This window comes from Notolepis coatsorum (genome assembly GCF_963971535.1).
Source record: "Notolepis coatsorum genome assembly, chromosome: 11".
In the NCBI taxonomy this organism is placed as follows: Eukaryota; Metazoa; Chordata; class Actinopteri; order Aulopiformes; family Paralepididae; genus Notolepis; species Notolepis coatsorum.
This window is the reverse complement of record NC_140175.1, coordinates 75857893-75885272: the sequence shown is the minus strand read 5'-3', so window position 1 is coordinate 75885272 and position 27380 is coordinate 75857893. Positions and strand designations below refer to the sequence as shown.

Sequence of the window (27380 nt, the reverse complement as noted above, 5' to 3'; positions counted from 1 at the left end):
CCCCCCCCCCAAAAAGGTAATGCTGGTTTAACTGAAATGATACATGGTTTCTTCTGTGTAAGGTCCTGACACAAGCTCCTTCTCTCTGTTCATGCATGGTCTCCGTATCTCAACATGCTCTATTCCTTCTTTCACCCCCCCCCCTCTCTCTTCTTTATTCTCCTATAATTTCATCTCCTTTCTCTTTATTTTCCTCTCTTTCTCTCCTCCCCTTCTCTCTCTACTTCCTGGTCTCCTCTATCTGCTCCACCTCGCTGGTCTCATCCACCACCTTGCCGTTGATCATGGTCTGAGTGACCACCTTCACGATCTTCCTGGTGCGGACATCCAGCTCCTCTGCAGGGGGTGGGGGGGGGTGGGGGGGGGGAGAGATTTGACGAGATGAGACAAGATGATAATGAGACCTTAGTAACTAACTAAATCAATGACTCCAATTTGTTATTTCGATGGTCAAGAAAAGTTTTATTAATATGTATGAACATAAGCTACTCTCTACCAACGTCTCTACCATAGTAACTGTCTCAGTAACTATTGTGAGGGTGTCCTTGAGCAAGGCACTGCTCCAGTGGAGCTGCTGAGTGCCAACCACAGGGATGTTGGTGTACTGGGCAGCAGACTATTCAGCCAACCCACTCTTCCCTCCCGAACACTTGTAAGATGTACTTTAATGGCATTGTTTTGTCATTGTAAAAGTATGTGAAAATTAGTATGACCTTTTCTCACATGTTTACCCAGTCTGTCTGTGGCTTAGATTTCACAACAGTTGTTGTGTCTGTCTTAACCCTTGAGCCTCCCTAACATCCTGCCACCCAGTTGGCATTAAAGCTCTATTAGACAACAATGGAGACAGTATTTCTATTATGATTTTACAGAATAATCTAATGCAAACTTTGTCTTGTAACAAGTGAATTCAACAGTGTGAGTCATTGAGATGTAGAGTAGACACAATTACAACATTGGGATGAATATAATTTTATTTTATTATCTATTATAGGAGCTGGACTGTTTGGAGTGTTATTTATTTGAAGGTGTGTGTGTGTGTGTGTGTGTGTGTGTGTGTGTGTGTGTGTGTGTGTGTGTGTGTGTGTGTGTGTGTGTGTGTGTGTGTGTGTGTGTGTGTGTGTGTGTGTGTGTGTGTGTGTGTGTGTGTGTGTGTGTGTGTCAGTGCTCCCCTACACACAACACACACACACACACACACACACACACACACACACACACACACACACACACACACACACACACACACACACACACACACACACACACACACACACACACACACACACACACACACACACACACACACACACACACACACACACACACACACACGCCTTTAACACTAACATAAGGGTTTCCTCCTCAGTGAATAAATGAACTGCTGCATTTCTATATTAAAAACCTGGAGTGTGTGCCTGGACTTGTTTCCCTATTTGTTATGCATTTCTATATATGCTTGGGGGAAAAAAGGGAAAAAGTCTACAGAATTTCCGATGCTGCGCCTTTATTTTGAAGGACGTATGTTTCCCATGATGCAGCATGCGTGCAGTAGCGTTCGCTGCCAGCATGCATTGTCATGAGAGTAACACGCTCATTCAAGCATTTGTAAACAATGCTGAAACAGACACAGAGCACATTAGATATAGGTTTACTTACATTGAGGACAAAAGAAAGGGACCAAAACCTAAGTGTGTTGTGTGCAGCGAAGTGCTGCACATGAAAGCATGAAGCCATCAACAATGAAACGCCATTTAGAAGTGAAAAGGACCTAAGGATACTGTAAGTCCACTTTTTTTTTAATTTCATTGGGTTTTTAGCCCTAGTTGCCCTTTTTTTGTTTGTTTATTTCATGTTTTTAACAGTGCATGAAGGTGTGAACAAATTCCAGAAATTTGGGTTGCGACTTAATGTCTGAGGGAAAAGGTGGCAGAGAACCACTGCTAGAGTGCATTTTCACTAGTACTACTCAAAGCACTTTAGAATGACTGCATATATTATTTCAGTATGGGTGGCTGGCCCCAGTCTGAATCGAACCCCTTAGCCCATTAGTGCCAGGCTCAAAGTGCCAGGTGCTTTACCCTTTGAGCTACACAGGACAGTATAGGAGTACATCCCAAAGGGAATATTGAACCACGGGTGTAACTATATTACTGTAATATAGTTATTGAACAGTTCAAAAATGGTTCAGAGACAGGGAAGGAGAATATAACTTAAGAGGGAGAAGGAATCTTAAACAACCAATGGTACAGGCACGTGCATACATAGGGGTGAAGGGGTGCCCGGGCACCTGCCTTTTTCATTTCTCATTAGAAAGTGCCCTTTTTATGCCACCCTCTTTTTTTTTTTTTTTTTTTACAGTTGCACATATATATATACTGCCCTGCCCTTCCAAATGAAAGATGTCACGATAGAATCTAAATATTAGGTAAAGAAAGAGAGAGAAATGCCACCCCTCTCGTAAATAATAGGTCCTTCCAGCCTACGCAGCATACTCTCTCTCTCTCTCTCTCTCTCTCTCATTTTTTTCCTTAGCCGCATTTCGCGGAGACGTTCTCTCTGATTGGCCAACACCATTTTCTGGCTGTGTTGTTGTGAGATGCAGCTATTTGTCTTAGAGCGTGAAGGCAAGTTCTTTCGACGGTTAACTAAGCTTAGGCACTCTTTCAAAGTTGGTTAAGGTTAGAGTTTGTCTTAGAGCAGGGCGATAGAACGCCAGGTAGTTTGCAGGCTGTTTGATGAGGAAATGGGCAAAGACACAGCTCTGCACAGTACTTGTTGCCGTTGTTGGCTAACAACAAGCTATATGGATGCAGTGTGGACAACTGGACATGCATGGACAATGGACATCAACACAGTCTGGACAGTGGAGTGGAGTGGATATACTTTATCAAGCCATTCTGCCCTGCTGGACCACTGTGCGTTTCAACTTAACAAGGTATAGTTGCGATGATGCGATCTCTCTCTCTCTCTCTCTCTCTCTCTCTCTCTCTCTCTCTCTCTCTCTCTCTCTCTCTCTCTCTCTCTCTCTCTCTCTCTCTCTCTCTCTCTCTCTCTCTCTCTCTCTCTCTCTCTCTCTCTCTCTCTCTCTCTCTCTCTCTCTCTCTCTCTCTCTCAGCTGTTGGTCTGGAGCGCATATTGTGTTATTAAAGGGATACTATGTAGTTTTGGTGACATCTATCGGTGAAACTGAATGTACCATGATAGACTTGTATTAACCCCAAAAATCGGGCTCGCGCGCTGCGCGCGCTCGCCTTACATTTACTAATTAATGCCCTTTTATGATTCCGGGCACCTGCCTTTCTAAAGTCCTGTGCACGTCCCTGCAATGGTACACACTACGCTGAAAAGCATGTGCATATCTGTTTGTCGAGTGAAGTTGTGGAATAATTTACCCGAATACATCAAACTGAGTAAACATATGGCACAATTTAAAAAGCAGCTTAAAAATACAAATTAGAGAAAATTTTTCGTACTGTAAGTAAAAGTATATTCTATATTGTATTATACTAAATTATGTTATATCTAGTCAAATTAATGGAAGAACAAATGTAAATGTAAGGGGGTAGGGATCAATAAGCTTAGCTTCCCTCTACTCCTTTTTTGGACATGTCTGCTAACTAAATACATTGCTCTTGACTTTTCGTTTATAATTCCTTTTTTTGTTTTTTGAATTGTTTTTAAATTTTTTAAATTTTTTGTTGTTATGATTGTTCTGTTTGACGGAGCTAGATACCGTGATTGTTTGGAGGAATATGGAGAATACATGTTCAAAAATTAACTTTTTCATTCATTAATTCATTAATTCATTCATTCATTCATTCTCTTCCCAGTCCTCACCTGCATGAGCGCTACTGTTTGGGTTTGATCTGTGCCGAGCGTATTATGTAATGTTGTGTCTGTAACTCATTCTAAAGTCATCATGAACCATTGTTGTCATTGATATTCTGATCCCTAGACATTCATCCCTGGTTTAAGTCCTAAACTGCTTGTGGTTTTACTAGCTGACTGACGTCTACAAACAGAGTCTGCAGCCTACGGTTGAGTGCAGCGCATACAGGCAGAGGCAGGTACCACTGTCTGACTCGTCATATGACTCATATCCACACCACAGACTATTCTAGAGATTCCCCTTCGTCATTAAGGATGTGTAAAGAAAAGACTCACTCTTTGGTGGAGGGGGAACTTCCTTGACCCTGAGTAAATAGAAAGCAGACAGCGTGTAAGAATAAAAAACACAGGCTCTTAAAAATACAGGATCTTAAAAATACAGGGTGTTGAAAATACAGGATCTTAAAAACACAGGATCTTAAAAGGCTGAAAGAAGATCAAAAGAAAGCATTGAAGATGAAACCCGAAGGCAGGTAACACAGATGATCCTGTCTGGGTGCTGAGTTTTTTAAGACGTGAAAGATACAACATTTTGTTTTCTCTATGAAAACTAAACACAAAGGTTTACATTTTTTGATCTACTTTTTCTCCTCCTATTTTTCTGTATTTTTTTTTCTCCCATCCCAATTTAGTCGTTATGCCAATTCCCCCCTCCCCTTCCTGGTCGTTGCGCGCATTTCCCCCTCACTTGCCGGTCTAGGGAGCCCTGAAGTCTATCACATGCTTCCTCCGATACATGTGGAGACAGCCAGCCGCTTCTTTTCACCTGACAGCAAGGACTCTCACTGGGGAAGTGTAACGCGTGGGAGGATCACACTACCTCCCCCAGTTCCCTCCCTCGCTGTGCAGGCGCCCTGACCGACCTGTAGGAGTCGCTGTTTACAACGACCAGGACCCACCCCACCGGCTTTCCACCAGCTGACACTGCCAATTGTGTCAGTATGGACGACCGACCAAGCCGGAGGTACCGCGGCAGCCGGATTCGATCCCACTGTATCTGCGGTGGTAGACAGACGCTTAGTCCGCTGCGCTACCTGGCCGCCCCAACTAAACACAAAGGTTTATAATTTTTTCCAATAATGTTTTCAACACTGTTGACCTGAACTCGTGTAACAGAGTAGGCGAAGTCTGACTCAATTTCCTTGCGACCAAATTAAGTATACGTTTTTGATTCGGCTGGATCGGTATCGCTGCTGCCTTTCATGCTGGCAAGCACAAGACTTGTGGTTCAAACCCAGATAGAGGTTTTACTAAAGGTCCTTGCTAGAATGAACACCTGCTTTGCTAACAAATGCAAATAATTATTCCTTCCAATATTTCAACAACAAAATGGCAACAAATACACGATGGACTGAAATGACTCCCGTTTTGTGATGAATTACATATTCTTCTTGAAACTCTCAAGCATCCCTTTTAACACCGACAGGCGACAGCAACTCACGTTTCCTCTCCTTCCAGCAGGCGCCTGTAGGTGGCGATCTCCATCTCCAGGTTCTGCTTGATGCGGAGCAGCTGCTCGTAGTCTGTCTTGTTGCGCTGCATGTCCAGCCTCAGCTGGGACAGGTCGTCCTCCAGTTGATTCAGAGTGGCCTGCAGGCGCTCCATCTCCACAGAGTACTTCTGACCCGTCTCCCCCAGGTTCCCTTCCAATGCCGCCACCTGGGGAGACACGTGTGAGATTAAAAACATGATGTAATGGGAAGGATAGTAGAACAATAGAGAGAGATAGCAGAATATCTATTACTGTTTAACTCTCCTAGACTTGGCTACATAACATAACACTCCCTGAAAGAACATACAGTACACAGAGAACAGAGTTTGGATGGGGCTGGTGTTCATATCCCATTCTGGTCGGTTATGACTGCCAAGCTCACCTGAGATGATTCCTGTTATATAAGAAAGGGAAGTGGCTTTCATTTGAATCTTGGTGTGAGGCCAGGTTTCTGGAGCAGGTTTCCTGTCCTCTGGAATCGGTCCGCTCTTTCCTCCGGTCTCTGTTAGACTAATTTGTCTTTCTCGACTGTGAAGGTCTATTGCGTCGGCCATCTCTGCCTGTCACCAGGGTTTTGATGATAATCAGCTTTTCAGTCATTCTCTGGTTAAGCGCTTTTTGCAAGGAGCTAGGAGCCAGTGAAATGCAACCTGACCCCTCAATGGAGCCTCTCATTAGTACTATGGGGCGAAAGTGGCTCAGGAGGTAAAGCAGATGTCTGGTAATCCGGAGGTTCCCGGTTCTATTCCCTCTCCTCCCAGCAGCGTGTCCTTGAGCAAGACACTTAACCCCTAATTGCTCCCGATGAGCAGGTTGGCACCTTGCATTGGTTGCCTCTGCCGTCGGTGTGTGAATGTGTGAGTCAATGGGTAAAATGTGAGGAACAAATTGTAAAGCACTTTGGATAAAACGCTATATAAATGACCCCCGTCTGAGCCCTTGGAAAAGGCCTTTCAAGACAACGTTTCTCTTGGCTATCACATTGGCAAAGCACCTCAGCGAGTTATGTGCTTTGTCAGTCCTTCCGGAATGCCTGACTGTCACTTTTGTCCCTAAGGACATTAGGAGCTCTGCCAAAGGCCAGGCTCTGTCTAAAAAAAAATTACTTTCATTTTGGCTGCAAGGGCATTAGTCTGTTACAACCCAAGCAACCAACTGTCTCCATCTACCGGGGGCCTGGCTCCTGTGCAGTGGCTGCCTCCTGCTCAAGGGGTCTCAGTGGAAGACGCCTGCACAGCAGCCTCTTGCTCTTCTCCTTTCATCACATTATATTTGTTAGACATGTCTGAGAGTTCCATCTCTCTGTCTGTCCTCAGCACCAAACACCCCCACAACCCACCGCTCTCTCACATCGACTCCGTCTGCAATAAAAGCCTGGATGCAACACAATGTCCAGTGACAAATGTCCAACAACGACAAAACTGAACTCCTCATCAACTCTAAGTCCACCCTCAGCAGAATCAACACCCCCACACACACCCTCAGCAGAATCAACACCCCCACACACACCCTCAGCAGAATCAACACCCCCACACACACCCTCAGCAGAATCAACACCCCCACACACACCCTCAGCAGAATCAACACCCCCACACACACCCTCAGCAGAATCAACACCCCCACACACACCCTCAGCAGAATCAACACCCCCACACACACCCTCAGCAGAATCAACACCCCCACACACACCCTCAGCAGAATCAACACCCCCACACACACCCTCAGCAGAATCAACACCCCCACACACACCCTCAGCAGAATCAACACCCCCACACACACCCTCAGCAGAATCAACACCCCCACACACACCCTCAGCAGAATCAACACCCCCACACACACCCTCAGCAGAATCAACACCCCCACACACACCCTCAGCAGAATCAACACCCCCACACACACCCTCAGCAGAATCAACACCCCCACACACACCCTCAGCAGAATCAACACCCCCACACACCACTGATGGCACCACTATCTGCCCTTCTTCCCAGGCATGCAACATTGACATGATCTATGATCCCTCCCTCTTCCTTGTGTCCCATATCCACCAAATTGTCAAAATCTCGCTTGTGCACCTTCACAATATTGGCCCCATCAGGCCCTCTCTCATAGGCTCTGCTGCTGAATCACTGATCCACGCCCTCATCTCCTCCCGTCTTCACTACTGCAACTCTAACTGGGTTTCTCCCCCCCATTTCTCACAGACCTCCTCTCCCCCTACCAACCCTCTCGGCCACTCAGATCCCTCCAGAGCCTCCATTCTCTCTCCACCCCAAGTCCAACCTTTAGTTTTGGGGATGTAGCTCTTCTTCAGGGCAGCTCCCAGGGTCTGGAACTCTCTCCCCCAAGACATTAGAGACTCAGAGTCCCTCGCAGTTTTCCAATCCCGCCTCAAGGCGCATATCTTCTCCATTGCTTTCTTCTAGCCCCCCATCCATCCTTGTGTATTCGTTATGTTGTCTGTTGTTTGTCTCACGCTTCTTAGTGTAAAGCGACTGAGTTCTAGAAAAGTGCTATGTAAATCACATGTATTATTATTATTATTATTATTATTATTATTATTATTATTATCATCATCATCATCATCATCATCATCATCATCATCATCATCATCATCATCATCATCATCATCATCATCATCATCATCATCATCATCATCATCATCATCATCATCATCATCATCATCATCATCATCATTATTATTATTATTATTATTATTATTATTATTATTATTATTATTATTATTATTATTATTATTATTATTATTATTATTATTGTCTTCTAGTTATAACTAGTTAGGAGTGTTCTGGGCTCTTTGCCCTTGGTAGGGGTTCTTCATGCATAATTATCCACTGGAATGCCTGTCTCCCCCGTTCAGGTTACAACTCGTAACTCCTTCACTGAGCCTCTGTTAATTGCCCTGTGTAATACTTCTCCTCCTTTTGGGTTGAGGACATGAAAGGAACTACAGAAGGGAGAGTATCAGCCACTGCACCTGCTTATATACTAGGTGATGATAGGTGCATTGATACAATCGTTCCAGCGATCACCCATTGTCCAATAGGTGAAGCAAGACACTACGCCAGTATTAGTATACAGTAACTAGGGTTATAATTCATAACCTTTGTTCACACTGTATAGGGCTGACCCCTATTAGTCGAATAGTCAACTAATCGATCGAAAGGAGCCGTAGCCGAAAAAAATTATAATAATGATTATTATCAAATTATTTTTTTTTATTTTTTTTTTATTTTTTTTTTGTATCATTATTTCCAAAAGAAAATAGGCCTAGAAGCGTGGCTAACACTTATGGCACGCATACCAGAGGCTAACTGCCTAAGAAAACAGGCACAGAGGCACTGAAAGAGGATTTCACCCGTCTAATAAACACAATAGACTAGACAAATATCAAGATGTATCCATCAGTGGACCAATTGCATGCTTTTGCAGAGGACAAGAATCCTTCAGTCAACTCCTTCAGACATTAAGCACCCCCACAGCCCAAATGGAATGATAAAAAAATATATATATACTTTTTTTTTCTTTTTTTTTCATATTCGACTAATAGTCGACTATCGGCTCATTTCGGCCAATCAAAGTCGACTATCCAAATCCTTAATCGGGGACAGCCCTACACTGCACTGATGCCATACCGTACCTGAGCTTAAGCAGGAAAAGCCACTCAGTAAAGTACTTAGTTTGGCTAAAAGGTCAAAAGACAATAGGTACTATAGTACAAAAACAGCTTTCTTTATTCTAGTCCTGTCTCCTCAATAGCACCTCATGATATTATTATATTATAACCTAATTACATCCTAAACCTGAGAATTGCAGAGGGGTTTCAGAAATGACTGACTGAACGTTTATTCTTCAGGTATGCTGCCACTGAAACCACACCGGTAGGATTGTGAAACTGAAACCGGTATTGCACTTGGTTACTGTCAACAAGGGTTACAGCAGAGAGAAAACAGGGCACGCTTCCCAAGGGAAGACGTGACGCAGCAGTTTGACGTGACACAGTTAAACAACAAAAGCAACTGACGTGATTTCTATTCTGAGGTTTATAGCTCCATTGCCACTAAATCCGTTTGGGGATCTGTCCGGGGACTGCTTCTGCTGAGCAATCATTTTGATGATTCAATGGACTTGGTTCAGTGGACTTGTGTGCCTTACTGGGAAACTGTACTGACCTGCGTCAAGCCGTTTCCCTCTCCTAATGTTCTTGTCCACTGTACTGTAAAGTATAATTTCCTATTGCTGCAAACTTCCCTCCCCATGTCTCCACACACCATTCATGGGTCACTACATTGGGTTTAGCATGTTGTTGCTTCTAACAGCTAAGAATTTCTATCATAGTTTGCCTATGTTTCCAGTTTGCCCACTCCTGTGCACATCTGATTTTTATGCACAGGAAGAATTTACAGGAAACTGAAATCAACCACCACCAATATGGATGATCTCCATTTCCAGAGGTGTCTGTTTCTCCTCCTCACCTGTTTGTGCAGGCTCTCCATCTCCACCTCCAGGGTCTGGAGGAAGCGCTGCCTCTCGGTCATCTCTCCCTGGGCTCCTCTCAGAGCCTCGTTATTATCCCTCACCTCACTCTGAACAGTCTCCAACTGGACAGGACACACACGGAGAGATACACACACAACATACATTGTTGGAGGCTTTCATCCAAGGCACTGTACAATAACAACTCAAGTTCAGACCTATGTTACTCTATTTCATTAGCACTAAAAGTGATCTTTCTTTATTGTATCAGAGACTTCAGAATGTTATCTTTCAAAAGAGACTAGGCGTATGCATGTGCTATAAGTATAAAGTATAGTATTTTGGTTTGCAAAGAAAGTATGCACTCCTCAAAAACCAAAATGGCCACTTTTTAAACACAATGTAAATTTTTTGAAATGGTGGCCCCAATGGGAATAAGACCCTAGCCCTGGCAGATCTCTACCCATTGAGCATTATTTACATGGCCGGTCTTCATAAGAACTTTATGTGAGATTTTACGAGGCATTTGTACAACTGGAATTGTAAAATAATGTCAGTGAATCAATCAACCAACCAATCAACTAATCAGGCTCTTTTAACATGAGTTAGATGCAACACATCTAGAAAAGGCGTGTGTCCTGTTTCCTAATATAAATGAATGAACACTCCTAATAAATACCGGGGTATGTCACTGACCTTCTTGAGGTACCAGTGCTCTGCCTGGTCCTTATTCTTCTTCACGATGCTCTCATACTGGGTCCGCAGGTCCGTCAGAACTGTACCCAGCTCAGGCCCGCGGACAGAGTCCACCTCCACCAGGACCTCGTCCCTGGCGATCCGAGACCTCATCTGATCAAGCTCCTGGAGACAGAACAGGGACAGGGGGGGGGGGACAACCAAGGCGTGATTTATTCAAGAGACAAAGGATTAAAGTTTAACATCATATCAACAGTTTGCATGCATGTGTGTGTGCATTTACACATGCTTGCATTTGTCTACCTGGTCATGTGTGTTTCCATGAGAGTGCTCGTATCATGTGTGCATAACTATGTGTGCATATTTTTCATGCTAGCAAAGCCACACTATCACGTTCTCTACTAGGCTGAAACCTGTATCTCGACCCGGGTTCCAACCATAAAACGCAGCAGTGCTGAGGCTCAAGCCAAAAATGAAAAACAAACGTAATTTGGCTGAAGGGTACAGTAGTACTTATGAGGAGTCATAACAGACCTCCTGACTCAGTTACTCATTATGTATATGTAAGCTATATATGTGGTTGCACACCTGTGTGTGTGTGTGCGTGTGTGTGTGTGTGGGTGTGTGGTTGTGTGTGTGTGACTTATATTTACATGTATAGTATGTGGTTGCACGCCTGGTGTGTTGTGTGTGTGTGTGTGTGTGTGTGTGTGTGTGTGTGTGTGTGTGCGTCGTGCACTTCCCTAACTTAACTAATCCTAAACGGATGTTACCATGCATGTACACTTAACGTCTGTTCCAACATGCGATCATGTATGAGAGAGTGTTGTGTGTGAACATGACACCACAGAGACGGAGAGCATGTGGTGAGTGAGCATTTCAATTATTTAGCTGCTTTCCATCAATACTTGATTGGATGAAGCTCACGTTACACCTACCATTCCCTCTCACTGCTTATGGTCTACACATTTAAACACCAATCTACACATCTACACACACACACATATTTTGAAATCTTTGAAAGATACACAATACAAATAAATATTGCCAAATGCGGATGATATTGTGAGGGTTCGCCTGTCCCTGGGACCTTCTCCTCTCCTCAACAGCCCCCACCCTTGCACAGACTTTCTTCTACTCCTCAACAGCCCCCACCCTTGCACAGACTTTCCTCTCCTCCTCAACAGCCCCCACCTTTGCACAGACTTTTATTCCTGGCCTTTGTGTTGTCTCCCATGTGTTTTAACCTTGTGTTATCTTTAGTCTTGTTCCCTTGTTAATTGTTTTATTTGTCCCTTGTAAGGTGGTTGTTTACTCTGTCTAGTGTTCAGTCTTTTCTTGTGTGGTTAGTTTTGTTTGTTTCCCTGTTTAATTCCCCAGAGTGTTTGGTCTTGTGTTTCTCCCCATGTGTGCCTCGTTGGTAATTAGCCCTCCTGTGTCCCATGTCTTAATTAGTCTGTCTATATATGCTGTGTGTTCCTGTCCTCCATTGTCGGTTCATTGTTTTGAGATCCCTGTCTTGATGTTTCCTGATTATCCTGTCCTTGCTGTTACCCTCGTCCTTGCGCTGTCATTCGTTCCTTGTCTTCCTATTTCAGTAAGTCTAGTTTTTCAGTTTGTGTTATCATCTTTGTTTTCGTTTTTACAGTCTCGTTTTATTAGTGTTTATTTGTAGATTAGTTGTGCCTTCCCCTACCAGCTCTGCTGTGGTTCCTCTGTTTGTTTTTGTACCTGCTCTCGTTTATGAGATTCTTTGTTTGGTTGCTACCCTTTTTGAAGTAAAGACTATTTTTACACTTCACCCCTGGCTCACGTCTCGTTCCACTCGTCTGCCTGTTCTCTCCTCGTTCTGTTCTGCAATTGGGTCCTCAGACAACACAATCCATAACAGATATAGCAATAGCAGCCTTCAGTCACTACATGTTTGTGTTACCTTCTACTTATTTTATATTTGTTTATGTATTATATATATACAATAACAATAAGAATACATATATAAAAAAATTATTATTATTATAAAAAAAGAAAATGTAAAGGATGTATCCACTATTTTTTCAATACAGACTCACAGGTTAAAAGTGTTCAGCACACAACCTCACTGATACGTACCCCTCTGCTGCAGCTTCTCAGTGGGCTTAAACACAGTCCAATGGAGCAATATTTGAGGCCTTCAAAAAGCACGATAAATCTTCTTTTTGAAAATTGGAAACTATGGAAAATGGGGTCGCTATAGTGTTAGCTGCAGTAGGTTACGTCCTGTGTAAACAACCTCTAAGCAAAATAAACTGCAGAAGCTGTAGGGAGCAGATTTGTAGAAGTGCAAATGATGTCCAGAAGAAGAAGGCATGGTGTGCAGTTATTTTTTTTTTGTAGAACATCAACAACGTAGCGATCCATTTCCGAAAGAAGATCAATCATGGTTTTTGAAGGCCTAAATGATTGCCCAATTGGATTGTGTTTAAGTCCACTGAAAGCTGCAGCAGAGGGGTACGTTTCTAAATACTGAAGTGATATTGTGCGATATATGTGATTATAAATTATGGGAATCTATTTTAATAAGGTCTGAGTTGAAAAACAGTGAACCTATCCTTTAAATCGAATGTGCCTTTGTACATTATTTTTCAATCATTGCTGTGTGCCTGCGTTGCCCCGGAAATATTGAAGTGGGTCTTTTTTCTGCTTAATCCCTTGTGTCAATGTATCCATGACACATACTGTACAGTACTGTATGCACACACACACACAACACACACACACACACACACACACACACACACACACACACACACACACACACACACACACATATGTAAGCAGGAATGAGTGTCAATGGTATAAACACATGGCAGCAGAGACGGGCACCCCGCCCTGCTTTCCAAACACAGCCTGGTTGGGCATGCCTCTCGTTCTGCCGTGCCACTCAAGTAGAGTGGCGTAACACAAACCATTCGAAATCAGGAAGGGTTGGGCCAATACACGCACACGCCCACATACTTTCTCTCAATAGATTTTCTTTAATAGATTTGTCTACAATTTTATGGAGGAATGATGTTCTATTTTCTTTTTTTATCCACTTTTTCTCCTTTTTCTCCTTATTTTTCTCCCATCCCAATTTCGCTTCGCCAATTCTCCCTTCAATTCTACCCTCCCCAGTCTCGAACGTTGCTAGACTATGCCTCCCACTGGTCGGCTGCAGTGAGGACCAAGCCTTGCATCACGCGTCCCCTCCGGTACACGAGGAGGCAGCTGTCGCATCTTTTCACCTGTACAGCGCGATCTCTCAGTGGCGAGGAGTAACGCGTGGGAGGCTCATGCTGCCCCCGATGGTTCCTGATTCTGCTGTACAGGCGCACCAACCGACCTGTAGGAGTCGCTGTCCACAACGTCCAATCCCCACCCATCAGCTTTCCCACCCTCTAACACTGCCAATTGTGTTAGTATGAACGACCAGCCAAGCTGGTAGCAACGGCGAGCTGGGCTCGAACCCAGTGTGACGGATCGTATTGGTTCACTCTGCGTTGATGTTAAATGCTAATGTCCCGAGGGGGAGTCGAACAGGGAGCTCCCGCTCCGCGGGCGACGACATAGACCGCTGCACTAAGAAGTGAATCCACTGCTATGTACCGTACCTATGCGTCTATTAACCCTGTTATGAGGAAGTGAGTTTAACTTACCAGTCCGTAATGCCACAGTCACTTGTCAACACCCCTGTTTCTGTGACTGTGGATATACTCACAGGTTTCCCCGTTACACTCACCTCCCTAAACTCACGCCCTCAGGACATCTGGGTCACTGGGCACCACTGTGACGGATCATATTGGTCTGCGTTGTGTTGATGTTAAATGTTAATGTCCCGAGGGGGAGTCGAACAGGGGCTCCCGCGCCACGGGCGACGACACAGGCCGCTGCACTAAGAAGTGAATTCACTGCTATGTACCGTACCTATGCGTCTATTAACCCTGTTATGAGGAAGTGAGTTTAACTTACCAGCCCGTAATGCCACAGTCACTTGTCAACACCCCGGTTTCTGTGACTGTGGATATACTCACGGGCTTCCCCGTTACACCAGCATCTCCTGCGTTAGTGGCGAGCGCCTTGCCCACTGCGCCACTTAGCCGCCTTGATGTTCTATTTTCTCTCCCTCCATGCCCCCCCCCCCATCTCTCTCTCAGTCTTCGACCCTCCCCCTTCTCTCTCCCTCTCCCTGTATCATCTGAATGGAGGTGTAACATGTTCCTTCAGAGGTGTCTTTAGAAGTGGAGCAGCACATTGGTCTACTGTCCCATTTGGCCGCTTGGAGGGATGTTGGTTATCAGGCCGTATCGTATCAGCTGATGGGCTGAGTAGAGAGAGACCCTGTTTCCAGATGGCATTAAGATCCCATCTGGGCGATCCGATCACAAGTAAACAGCTCTCTGAGTACATCAGGCAGAGAGAGAGAGGGGGGGGGGGGGGGGGGGGGGGGCAGGGGAAACCAGATCTACCTGCTCCTTTTGTCTCTAGTACCCAGAGGACCACTAACTCTCTCTCTCTCTATCTCTCTCTCTCTCTCTCTCTCTCTCTCTCTCTCTCTCTCTCTCTCTCTCTCCTCTCATCTCTCTCTCTCTCGCTCTCGCTCTCGCTCTCTCTCTCTCTCGCCCTACCCACCCCCCCTCTCTCTCTATCTCTCTCTCTCTCTCTCTCTCTCTCTCTTCTCTCTCTCTCTCTCTCTCTCTCTCTCTCTCTCTCTCTCTCTCTTTCTCTTTCTCTTTCTCTGGCTCTCACAAGACCCCTTAAAGGGAAAAGGACCGACTAAACTAGGTCAACCAAATAGCAAGTATCATGTTCTTTGAGGGGGCGGGGGAGAGAAGGGAAAAGGGACTGAACAAATACAACAAAAAGAGAAAGAGAGAGAGAGAGATTGAACAAACGTATGATGTGATGTAGAAAGAGGGAGAGAGAGAGCGGGATAGAAAGAAGAGAGTAGAATTCCCCAAGGGGATCAATAAAGGAATATCTCATTTAGAACATTTATGTTGTCAAGTTGAAGCGGTCTCTACCTCCTCATGGTTCTTCTTCAGGAAGTACAGCTCTTCCTTCAGGCTGTCCAGGTCTCCTCTCAGGGTGGCGATGATCTGCTCATGGTCGGTCTTGGCCTTCTTCAGGGAAACACAGTCTCTCTCCACTGACTGACACATGACCAGCTCCGTCTCCCACCTTGAAAGCATAGCATCCACTTGATATAACGGGGCTGGGAAGGTACATTCCTATATGTGCTATCTACTCGTAATCTCAACGTAACGTATGTAATCTTAACGTAATTGAATGGTTAAAGGAGTCTTAATGGTCCTCACTCTGACGGGACGCTGATGAGGACTGTGTAGATTTAACCATTAAAGCGGACATATAAGTCCTTTTCAACAAGTTAACATAGGTCTTTGAGGTCCCTTAAACGTGTATTAAAAAAAAATCCTGAAAAAAAAGACCCCACTCAGATTATGCATTCTATAGCAGCCTCTATATACCTTTCTGTTTCAGTCCTGTTCTCAACTGCCTGTAATGAGCGAACTGCTGAAAACCATTAAAATAGCACCTCTAATTGTGTACTTAAAGCTGTAGTAGGCAACTTGGGAGAATTTAGCAAGAGTGAGTTTGCCTTCCCAGCAGAAATAGAGCAAGCTCTGCATCACTTTTCAAGCTCATGCACGTGACGCGCACAAAGGTTGTCCACAGATCCCCAGAGGCACCAGGCCCAATATGTTTAACACATAATACAATATATAACACAACAGTGGTCTTAGTTTTCCGATGTGAACCTGGGGACACCACCAAAAATAACTGATTGGCTATTGATGAAGGGAGCTGTTGTTTTTGACCAATCGGATGTTGAAAAGTTGAAAAAGTGTTGAAAGGGTGTTGCAGAGCTTGCTCTATTTCTGCTGGCCAGCTAAACGTACTCTTTCTCTGAAGTTGCCTAGTGCAGCTTTAAGATGTTATAAGACACATTCTGCATTGCTGTACCAGCGTGTGCCCCCCACCTAGAAAAGGTAGTATATCTTTGAAAAAGGGACAATCTCTCTATAATAAGGTATTAAAGGAGTGGTACAAACCAACCATCAACCATTCATTATGGTAACAATAAGCACTCAAGGACTCCTCCAGAGGTTTAATAATTATCAATAACCACACTGTGAGTTCAGCCTCAGCAATGCAGTACATCCTTGCTATACGCCTTTATCTCACAGCTCACTGACTGTTTTATGGATAATAAAAGTGTTTATGGATAATAAAAGTGTTGTATGGATAATAAAAGTGTTTTATGGATAATAAATGTGTTTTATGGATAATAAAAGTGTTTATGGATAATAAAAGTATAATAAAAGTGTTTTATTGATAATAAAGGTGTTTTATGGATAATAAAGGTGTTTTATGGATAATAAAGTTGTTTTATGGATAATAAAATTGTTTTATGGATAATAAAAGTGTACTTTGATTCAGACAACAATGTCTGCAAATGTCCAACTTTCAAAATGAGATTTAATGTGACAACGAATACAAATAAATAAATTTGCATTTACAGGGAGGAGTTGACCAAAGGTTGAACTCGCTCCGTGTTTAACAGTGTTTGTAGAGTAAGATGACGTTTGGAGATGATGTTTGACACACTTCAGAATGTATATAGCCTATAGACAACCATTTGGGATGAGCAAACAAACTCATAATTTGCCCTGAACCTTGCTTCGGGGCCTTTGCCCTCATTCAGGTTTTTCAATTACCACATAATTACCCTTAAAGGGATATTTCACTTTAGTAGAACATGTCAAGTTTCAGCACTCTTACCTCTACCTAAAGTAATCTACAAGTAAGCTAGCGACCACCTCTGTCCCTGTGGCCCTCTGTCAACACCACCATTCCTCAATCCTCAGGTGTCAGGCTCCTCATTCACTTTCATTCCATTCAAGTATAAACAAACACCACAGCAATATTATTCTGTTTAATATCACTCACTTGATCCTGAAGTCATCCGCAGCCAGTTTAGCATTGTCAATCTCCAACATGAGACGAGCATTCTCCAAGGTCCTCTTCCTCACCTGATACACAACATGAAAACCAGGGTAATACTTAAAATATATACACGATACATAACAAGATACCTGTACTGCATCCAAGTCTAAACATACTTGTTGTAAATTCCCCATTATTTTGTTATGCTGGGTTTTATTATTTCCAGTCAGGCACTTCTTTGGACAGCCCTCGGGTCCTAGTGTGGCGTTAGATGCATGTGTCTTGCCAGGACAATGCTGTCACATCAGAGAGTGTGTTCCTGAAGAATGTAAGTTATCAATAGCCTATAAATGTAGTACCTGTGGTTTTATGTTAGATGTAAATGTCATATGTACCGTAGCCTGCATTATGTTTTGTTAAGATGCTGTGACTTATATATATGATTATAACTTGGGTTTTGCTACTTTGTGTTATATTTTATTCATGCTGCTAATTGAGCTAATGCTAGCCAGCTAGTTATGCTCAGTGATGGGAGTAACAGCATTATAAAGAACAGCGTTACTAACGGCGTTAGTTTTTTCAGTAACGAGTAATCTAACAGTGTGAGGTTTGGTCCGCTCCCCGCCACACGCTCCGTTCCTTAAGGTACTTTGTTGATTAATTGCATTCCCCGCCACACGCTCCGTTCCTGTAAGGTGCCGTGTTGATTGGTGTTCTCCCCGCTGCACGCTTCTGGAGCAAGTATCAATTTCATCCCGCAGCTGTCACAGCTTGTAATCAGCGCCCTATGGCTTTATATACCCTGATCCCCCTACTATCGATGTTGGATCGTTTTGAAATACTCCTGCATTTGCCTGCCTTCCCCGTCGCTGTTTGCTGTCTTTTGCTCTCCAGGATTTTCATGGAGAATCCCTGTGGAGAACCTGGTTTCCCGTTCTGAGCTGCGCCTCGTTATCTGCCCGCTTTACGTGTTGCGCTCTGGTGAGTTTTTGGAAACAGTTCTTTTGGATCATCAGTTTTTTGTGTGTTTGTGAAACACCGAAGAGATCCCGTTTTTGTTTGTACTGTTCTCACCTATTTTTTGTGTTGGATTTACACTTTGGATTACCGTATTGTTTTTTCTCTGGACTCTGCTAACTGTGTGTGGTACACCGAAGATCAAGTCACTTGGATATATATTGGATCAGTCACCTCTCTGTTTCTGTTGTGCGCTGGGCTAACTCAGATTTCTCTCTCTCTCCATTTCCACCGGGAGTGAAAGCTGGGAGGATCTGCAGAGCGGCTTCAGACGTCACAAGCCAATTCCCCACCACCACCTACTGGGAGAATCTGCAGAGCCGCAACAATCTTCACATGCCAGATTCCCCGTTTGTTCGGTTGCTCAACTTAATTCCATCTTGTAACTCTGAAAATAAATACGCCCTTGCTTTGGCTAACTCTGAACAAACTCTCTCTGTGCCGTTGCGCTTGAGGTCGGTTACAAACCCTAACAAACAGATTACTCTTCCAATCTTAATAACGCCGTTACCGTTACTTTAAAAAAATGCGGCGCGTTACTGTCTATGATTGAAGCTGTTTTTTTCATCAGACAGATCTCTGTGCCGAGAGGCATACTGTCCTTCTCAGCCAACCGCCTCAGCCGCTCACGCACGCCATGTCCAAGGCGGCAGAGCCGTGGTCCGACCGCCAGCAGCGCCAGCTCGCCTACGTGTCCGAGTTCACCACGGACATCCAGCACGTTGCTGGGAAGTCCAACCAGGTGGCAGATTGTCTCTCCAGGGCGGTGGTCGGTGCGGTGCAGCTGGGTTTGGACTACGTCAGCATGGCTGCGGACCAGGCCGCCGATCCTGCCGTCCAAGCGCTCAAGTCGTCGGACACTGGACTGCGCCTGGAGGAGGTAGTGTTCGGTGACACGGGGTTACACTCTTGTGCGACGTCTCCATGGGTCAGCCGCGGCCGGTAGTCCCCGCCAACTGGAGACGCCCTGCCTTCGAGGCCATACACGGTTTGTCTCACCCTGGCAGGAAGCCGTCCTCGCGACTGGTGTAGGAGAAGTTTGTGTGGCAAGGGCTCAAGAGGGATGTGAGAGCCTGGGTCGACACGTGCACCGCCTGCCAGCGCGCCAAGGTGCATCGGCACATCAAGGCCCCCCTGGAACAGTTCTCCGTGCCCGAGCGGAGGTTCGACCATGTCAACGTGGACCTGGTAGGACCGCTGCCCCCCTCGCATGGATACAACTACCTTTTCACCATGGTGGACAGGACGACTCGCTGGCCGGAGGCGGTCCCGCTCTCCTCAACGACGGCCCCCGACCTGGCCCGGGCGTTCATCGCGGTGTGGGTCTCCTGCTACGGCACCCCGGCTGATCTCTCCTCTGACCGTGGCTCACAGTTCACTTCGGAACTGTGGGCGGCGGTGGCGGAGAGTATGGGGGTCAAGCTCCACCGTACGACCGCCTACCATCCGCAGGCAAATGGGCTCTGCGAGCGTTTTCATCGCTCCATGAAGGCCGCCCTTCGAGCCAGCCTCACGGACGGCGACTGGCTGGACAAGCTCCCGTGGGTCATGCTGGGGCTCAGGACGGCGCCAAAGGAGGACCTCCAGTCGTCGTCGGCCGAGCTGGTTTTTGGACAGCCGCTACGGGTCCCCGGTGACTTTATTCCCAGGTCGACAGAGCCCTGGTCTGCCGCTGCTCAGCGCGCCACGCTGCTGGACAGCGCCAGGACTTTCGTCCCGGTCCCGACTACGCAGCATGGGGTCCCTACGTCGAGGATGCCCCCGGAGCTGCACTCGGCGAGGTTCGTGTTCATCCGTCACGATGGCCACAGGACTCCACTACGCCCTCCTTACGACGGACCCTTCCGCGTCACCGAGGCCAGGGCCAAGAACTTTGTGGTCGACGTGGGGGGTAGGCCTGAGTGTGTGTCCGTGGATTGCCTCAAGCCGGCACACTTGGACCTTGAACTGCCCCTGGACTTGGCCCTGCCGCCGCGCAGAGGCCGGCCCCCGGTCCTACCTCCCCTGCCACGCCGGGGCCATTCCCCCCTGCGACCCCTCAGACCCCCCGCCGCTCGTGAGCGTCTGGTCACTGACCCCCATCCTGCTCGGCAGGAGGATGTGACGGACGCTGTCACACCCCCTCCCGCACCTCCTGACTTTACCTACAGTCGTAGGGGCCGGGCCATACGCCCTCCTCACCGTGAGGATTTTGTATATTGAGGTGAACACTGGGGAGGGCTGGTGTAGTGACTACATTATTGGTTACGTGTTCTCCTCTGAACGTGTTGTGTAGTGGGAGGGAACGAATGATCTGGCGCCACAGCCAGAGGGGACATCTATTGCGGTTGCACTCGCTGTTATTCATTCATTGATTCATGTGCTCTTGTGTTCTTGTTGGCTTTGTATAATAAACAAGCATTACGTTACCTCCGTTCATTCCTCTTTCCTCCGGCACTACAGTATTTGATTATGTGAGCTCATTTCAGTTCATTTCAGGTTTTATGTGTTACAGTATGTCCACATGATTATTATTATTATTATTTAGTTTGAAAATGTATTTAACCAGGTAAAATGCTTGAGATCAAGGATCTCTTTTACGAGTTTTTTAATTTAAAACATAAATTATGTTGCATGTAATATTGAAACGTAAGTATGAAACCCCTAATGGTTACAGCCGAGGCACTTCTGCATTCAAAGTAAGCTAACTGACATAATTTATGAATGTTTGCTTATTGAGGTAAGACATTCCAACTCCATTACACTGTAACCATTCTGAATGAGCGGGAAAAAGTCCTCTAATCTTTAACTCCATGTTCACTTTGGTGCAGGTAATTGTGTATTTCCTGTTAGCTATTGATATTAGCAAACACTGCAGCAGGGTTTCTATGATGAGGGTTTGGCGCTCTAAGCCTTTCATCCTGGTCCCTGCGCTGCCGCAGCCATGTGGGGGCGCTGAATTTCCACATTATTGTCAAGGCAACGTCTTGACCTTTTCTTTCCTGTACTGCAACAGGACGGAGACACACTTGAATCCATTTAGAATGTTTGTGTTGTCAAATTGAAGCCGTCTATAATATTATATCCATGTTGGGTATTGCATTAAGCTCAGCTGGTTAGTGCAGCTGCCTCTGGATCCTACGGTCCCAGGTTCAAATCCACTCGGTTACAATACCATTGCCCTAGCATCTAGTTTGAGCATGGACCACACTTATTTCGAGCATTTTGAGGAGGAAAACATATAAATCGCACATCGAGCAGCTAAAACCCGCCAACGAAGAAAATGCTGATGTACTGTAAGGACTGATGTTGCTAGCTAGTTAGCTAATGTTAGCTACTTAGCTAATGTTAGCTAGTTAGCTTATGTTAGCTAGTTAGCTAATGTTAGCTAGCTGCGCTAATGTTAGTTAGTTGCCGGTGCGGTACTGACATTAGTGTTTCCAAAGAGAGGACGGTAATGACTAGAAGGCAATGGCATCCACGTTACACCCGGCTGCCTCTGACCGCTGAAGATTCGTTGTATACAAATGCTGAAAAGAAACATTATATGTCCCCTTTAACAAACATGTCCCACGGATTCAAGAAAGTGGTATAAAATAACAACATGTCCCCCTGGTGTTCTCCTTCTAGGTCGCCGGCTGATGAACCTGCTGTCTGACAGGTCTCATGCTAGGGAAGGCCATGTGGTTGCAATTTGCTTGGATGTTATGTCTACTTAAATAGGGTGGGCCGATGTCATCATGACCTTTCTATCTATCTATACACATACACACACACACACACACACACACACACACACACACACACACACACACACACACACACACACACACACACACACACACACACACACACACACACACACACACACACACACACACACACACACACACACACACACACACACACACACACACACACACACACACTGAACATTTAGAACCAGAACCAGTTCCAATAAATGTCAATATAGATTCAGTTCAAGCTGAACAAACGACGTGCTCCAAAGATCAACATCAAGCCAGGAGGGGTGTGTGTGTGTGTGTGTGTGTGTGTGTGTGTGTGTGTGTGTGTGTGTGTGTGTGTGTGTGTGTGTGTGTGTGTGTGTGTGTGTGTGTGTGTGTGTGTGTGTGTGTGTGTGTGTGTGTGTGTGTGTGTGTGTGTGTGTGTGTGTGTGTGTGTGTTGTCCTGCCTACCTCCTGCTCAACAGCGTGGGCCTGGGCCATCATGGAGTCGAGGTCGTGACCTTTAGGAATACGGTCAATCATCACTTGTTTGATCTTCACCTCAAGGTCAGCGTTGGAACGCTCCAGAGTACGCACCTTTAGGATAAACAGACAAAACTACGTCATTTGTGTGTGTGTGTGTGTGTGTGTGTGTGTGTGTGTGTGTGTGTGTGTGTGTGTGTGTGTGTGTGTGTGTGTGTGTGTGTGTGTGTGTGTGTGTGTGTGTGTGTGTGTGTGTGTGTGTGTGTGTGTGTGTGTGTGTGTGTGTGTGTGTGTGTGCGCGAGCGCATAGCACATTCAAGTTCTATGTTTTGACTCGTCATTGTAAACAGAGTCTTCTATCTCCACAAACAATTCAGTCCAATATTCAATGACACGTTAATGAAACATGAAGGGATGTGCTGCACTATCGACAGAGGCCTCGCACGGTATGTTTGTGTAATTCTCTATCTTCCAGCATGGCTGCCTATAACCATTGGTTTCTTCCAACATGGAGGACAAAAAGGGCACTCTAAAGATTATATGAAAGGACTCTCTGTTACACCAGTGACATAACCACTGGTCACATCTCTCTGTAGCATCTCAGAGAGGTCTATGGGTACTTAGAGTTCAGTCCGCCTTCTTCCACAACTCAATTATTGGGCTAGAATCCTGTATCCAGCCCCCTGAATCACCTCAGCCCTTTTCCCTTTTTAACTAAAAAAACGATTATGGAATTTGGAAAAAGGGGGTCTGGATCCAGGCTATGAAAATGGGGAGTTGACAGTCAGATGGAAAGTGGTTTATGATGCGACAGTGGGAAGGGAAGTGGAAGCCATTCTGGAAGTGACTGATGGTTAATCAATACAGTTCAGAAAAAATTAATAACGCACATCCTCCGTTCCTTGGTGCTGAGCCAACAGTAGTACATGGCTCGCAACTCACTTTTGATGCTCCAAGGTGTTTTAATTGTGACAAATAATAGCAGCAGATACAACGTTTCGACGCTTCCGGTCTTTTTCAAGTATGATCAATACAGTTCCTCATTAGTTCCTATAGGTACTTAACCCTTTGTAGTGTGGTAGTAAATGGGTTATCCTTCTGTAGTGAGGTAGTGAAAGGGTTAATCACTATCGTCCTGCAGGTTCTCAAGTCAAACAGACACTGACCTTGTCCAGGTAGCTGGCCAGGCGGTTGTTGAGGCTTTGCATCGCCTCCTTCTCATTGGCGCTGTTGCCGTGGAGCCCGTTGAGCTGAAGGCCGATTGGTCCGTTCAGGTCCTGACTGAGGGAGGACGAGCGGGACAGGGGGCTGGACATGTTGAACGAGACCGAGGCGCGGGAGCGGGCGCGGCCGCTGTCCCTCAGGGACATGCTGGAGAAGGAGGGCTGACGCCCCATGGAGTAACTCCTCACGGACATGCTGGACATGATGGGTAGGAAGACTGTGGGAGGGGGGGGGGGGATGAGAGAGAGGGAGAGAGAGAAAGGGGGGGGGGGTCAAATAGAGAAGGATCAGACAGAATTCTTAATAAACCAACAACTGAACCTACAGAGGAAGAATGGGAAAAGTATGTGAAATGTGGCCCATAACCAAGCATGCAGATGTGTAAAAAATTACACAAGTTGTGTTGCTATTAACACACTGTGTGTTGCCTTTCACTAACACATCCGCATCTGTTTAGTTGAGGACAAACCTGTGTCATTTATCTCTTCCTTTTTGAGATTCAATCATCATTAATTCAATCTATAAGTCCAACAGAAAACAAGGTTCTACATCGGACGTCAAAGTGATGTCACGTTGGACGGGGCAGCTTGCGCATGTCTCTCTCTAGCCCCTTTCGTGACTGGGGGTCCCAGGCTTGCAAACCACAGTCACGAAAGGGGCTAGTCTCGCTCTTGTCTAGTGTGAGCGTAGGTAGCCTAGAAAGGTTAGAGAAGTGGGCTTGTGACTGCGGGAGGTCGTTGGGTTAATCTCCGGACCAGATCTCACCTCCCTCAACAATACTGCCAAGACGTCTTTAAAGCCTCCACCTGTTCCATTGGGGCTGCTCAATAACAGGGCAAGACTGGTTGAAAAAAATGGCCAGAGTTTTCTCTCTCTCTCTCTCTCTCTCTCTCTCTCTCTCTCTCTCTCTCTCTCTCTCTCTCTCTCTCTCTCTCTCTCTCTCTCTCTCTCTCTCTCGCTCTCTTTTAATCTATTCTAATTATGAGACCATTTTGCAATGGAAGCACAAGTGCATCAAGTAGTTGCCAGCCATTCCACTCGAGAGCAAAACCAAACGCTGCAGAGGCGAGTCTTTGAACGAGAGCGCACACCGGCTGGCGTCCATTCAAGCTAACCGTCCGCCTAAGAGATCACCTCAATTAGATGACTGACTTCACGGCTACGGGCGCTCCAGTCTGTCCATCTCAGCTCTCTCTCTCACTCCGAGCGCTACTTCATCTCAGCCTAGCGTAGGTACAATCAAAATGTAAATGAGTGCCGTCCAACCCCCGGTTCAAACAAGAGCCTCTCACTGCAGCACAGGAGAACCCTCATGTCTTCTATTACTATGATAATGAGAAGCGTTTCATATTCAACGACAGCTAATGGAGAATTCAGATGAATAGGAACTGGCTAAAATGAGCTGACAAGTGGCTCCAAGACTCCAAGTAATAAAAATACACTTGGGTCATCTAGTAGAGCGAGCGTTTAAAAGGTGTCACTGTAATGCCTTTTGAAATAATCTGTCCGAGGGCTCCAGTTGAAAATGAGAATTTCTGGCAAAAGAAAATTTGACAATTTGAATTGATACACATACTTACTTCAAACAATGCCAACAGGGCTATATAATAAATCGTGTACATTTTTATCATTTAACATTGAAATTCTTTGCTAGATTTTACATTAGGTATTTAGCAGTGCAACAGTAGAGATTTGTGTCACCAACATTGCTAATAATAAGGAATGTAAATTACAAAAAGAAATTGCATAAAGACAGTAGAATATGCAATACTTAATATAGTCAATTAAGCTATTTTAATTTCACATTTAAAGTAAGACATGTTTCTTTTTCTTTTTGTTGTTGTTGAAATAACCGTATCATAACAGTGTATTTCTCTGGTGTTCCTCCTTTATCGGTTTGACACCAAGTATATCATATCTGGGAGAAGATTACGATTAGCTGAAGTTCAGGCGACCAGTTAAAATTACAGACTTTTAAACAGAGTCTTGTTAGAGAGGCTCTTGCAGTTGTTTGAATGTGAAACAGACAAGACAGTGTCGTCTGTGTGCGTGTGTAAATATGCCTTGCATGTGTGCGTGCACTTAGCCGTACGTGCCTGCCTATAGGTGTTTATGTGCGTGCGTGTGTGTCTCTGCTGGGTTTCAATGGGAGATTAGTGGTCAAGGGAACCTCTCTGTGTCTGTGTCACCTGATCCTTCTCACAGCGTTCCCACAACACTACAAAGACAGCAGCAGGAGACAGGTTCTCCTTGTTCACATGGCTGACACAGAGCTTGGGAAAAGGATCGGAAGAAATATTTGGATAGAATTCCAATGACACAAGGCGACACATTGTTTGACTCAGGAAATGGGCTTTCGTAATTTCTCCTTTTTTTCCTCAGTGTTTGATTGAAAAGTTGGAAGCTACACACTTTCACCAAGAAGAAATGAGTGCACTTACACCAAAAAGGACAGTCTTAATAACAACAAGAATCACTAATAATAATAATAATAATTATTATTATTATTATAATAATCATAATAATCATAAAATAATCACTGATAATAAATACAATTATTAATCAGGTCATAAGCTTTTTGGTGACAGTATATTATATATTATATTATTATTTTCATACAATGCTATGATGTTGCATAATCCTAATATTCAAACCCAACAAATTAATAAGATAAACTCAATATAGACTATTTAGATAGAAGATAATTTATTACTGATAATCTGTGTTATTAGGGCGACAGGGAAAAAAAGGTCTGAACCACGTTCCGAAATGAGTCGTACTTACATGTATTTTCTTTTCTTCAAGACAAATCAAGTGGGATCCAGAGGAATGCAGGAGGCTCTGTCCAGCTGATGCCACAGGTGAGCTTATATACAGGTGAGTCAAAGGGGAGGAGGGGCTTCCTCTGAGAGGGGGGGTGTGTCTGTGGCAGGTGTGTGTGGAAGACGGTACAAGTCCAGGGTAGCCTATACAATATAAGGAGTATACCATCTTTTTGGTATTTAAAGTATATCCACATATCGGCCTATACTGTAATTATGAAACAGGATAGATTACAGTACGAATCTCCCTTCAGTAGTGTATACTCACTGTACCATGCAGACTCACTGCTGTAGAGAAACATATTTACGTGGATGATTTGCCGTCATACTATCTTGCCTATGAATAGTGACTACAGTTGTATATACCTTACTACCTACACAGGATCTCTGTCTAGCAATGCGTGTTCTTGTTTGTTTGGAGTGCATACCTTCTTGCCTAAACACTTTTTGTTTATTATTGTGATTATCTTTTTTTGTGGTATTGCATATTTTTGCATTATGAATGTGTCCACATACCCTGCGTCTTTAAATTGGCTTCATTGAAGATATTCTAATCTTCTCATCTAATCAGTG

At 44.9% G+C, this 27380-nt stretch overlaps 1 protein-coding gene across 1 annotated transcript; it reads right to left on the bottom strand.

The window, feature by feature from the left end:
- On the bottom strand, positions 1 to 26821 carry LOC311236353 (keratin, type I cytoskeletal 18). The gene is made up of 10 exons (XM_084324002.1): positions 26770 to 26821; positions 23928 to 24202; positions 22750 to 22875; positions 17561 to 17643; positions 15613 to 15769; positions 10574 to 10738; positions 9877 to 10002; positions 5333 to 5550; positions 4168 to 4196; positions 1 to 336 (listed from the first exon to the last, which is right to left on the bottom strand). Exons 2-10 carry the CDS (start codon positions 24186 to 24188, stop codon positions 221 to 223), a joined length of 1281 nt encoding a protein of 426 aa, XP_084180128.1. The 5' UTR covers positions 24189 to 24202; positions 26770 to 26821; the 3' UTR covers positions 1 to 220.
- Positions 26822 to 27380: the final 559 nt, after the last annotated feature.

Coding starts and splice junctions, on each gene's coding strand:
- LOC311236353 (XM_084324002.1), bottom strand. CDS start 24,188: ATGTCCAGCATGTCCGTGAGGAGTTACTCCATGGGGCGTCAGCCCTCC. Junction 22,876..23,927: donor TGGCCAGCTACCTGGACAAG/GTCAGTGTCTGT, acceptor TTTATCCTAAAG/GTGCGTACTCTGGAGCGTTC. Junction 15,770..17,560: donor GCGGATGACTTCAGGATCAA/GTGAGTGATATT, acceptor TATGCTTTCAAG/GTGGGAGACGGAGCTGGTCA.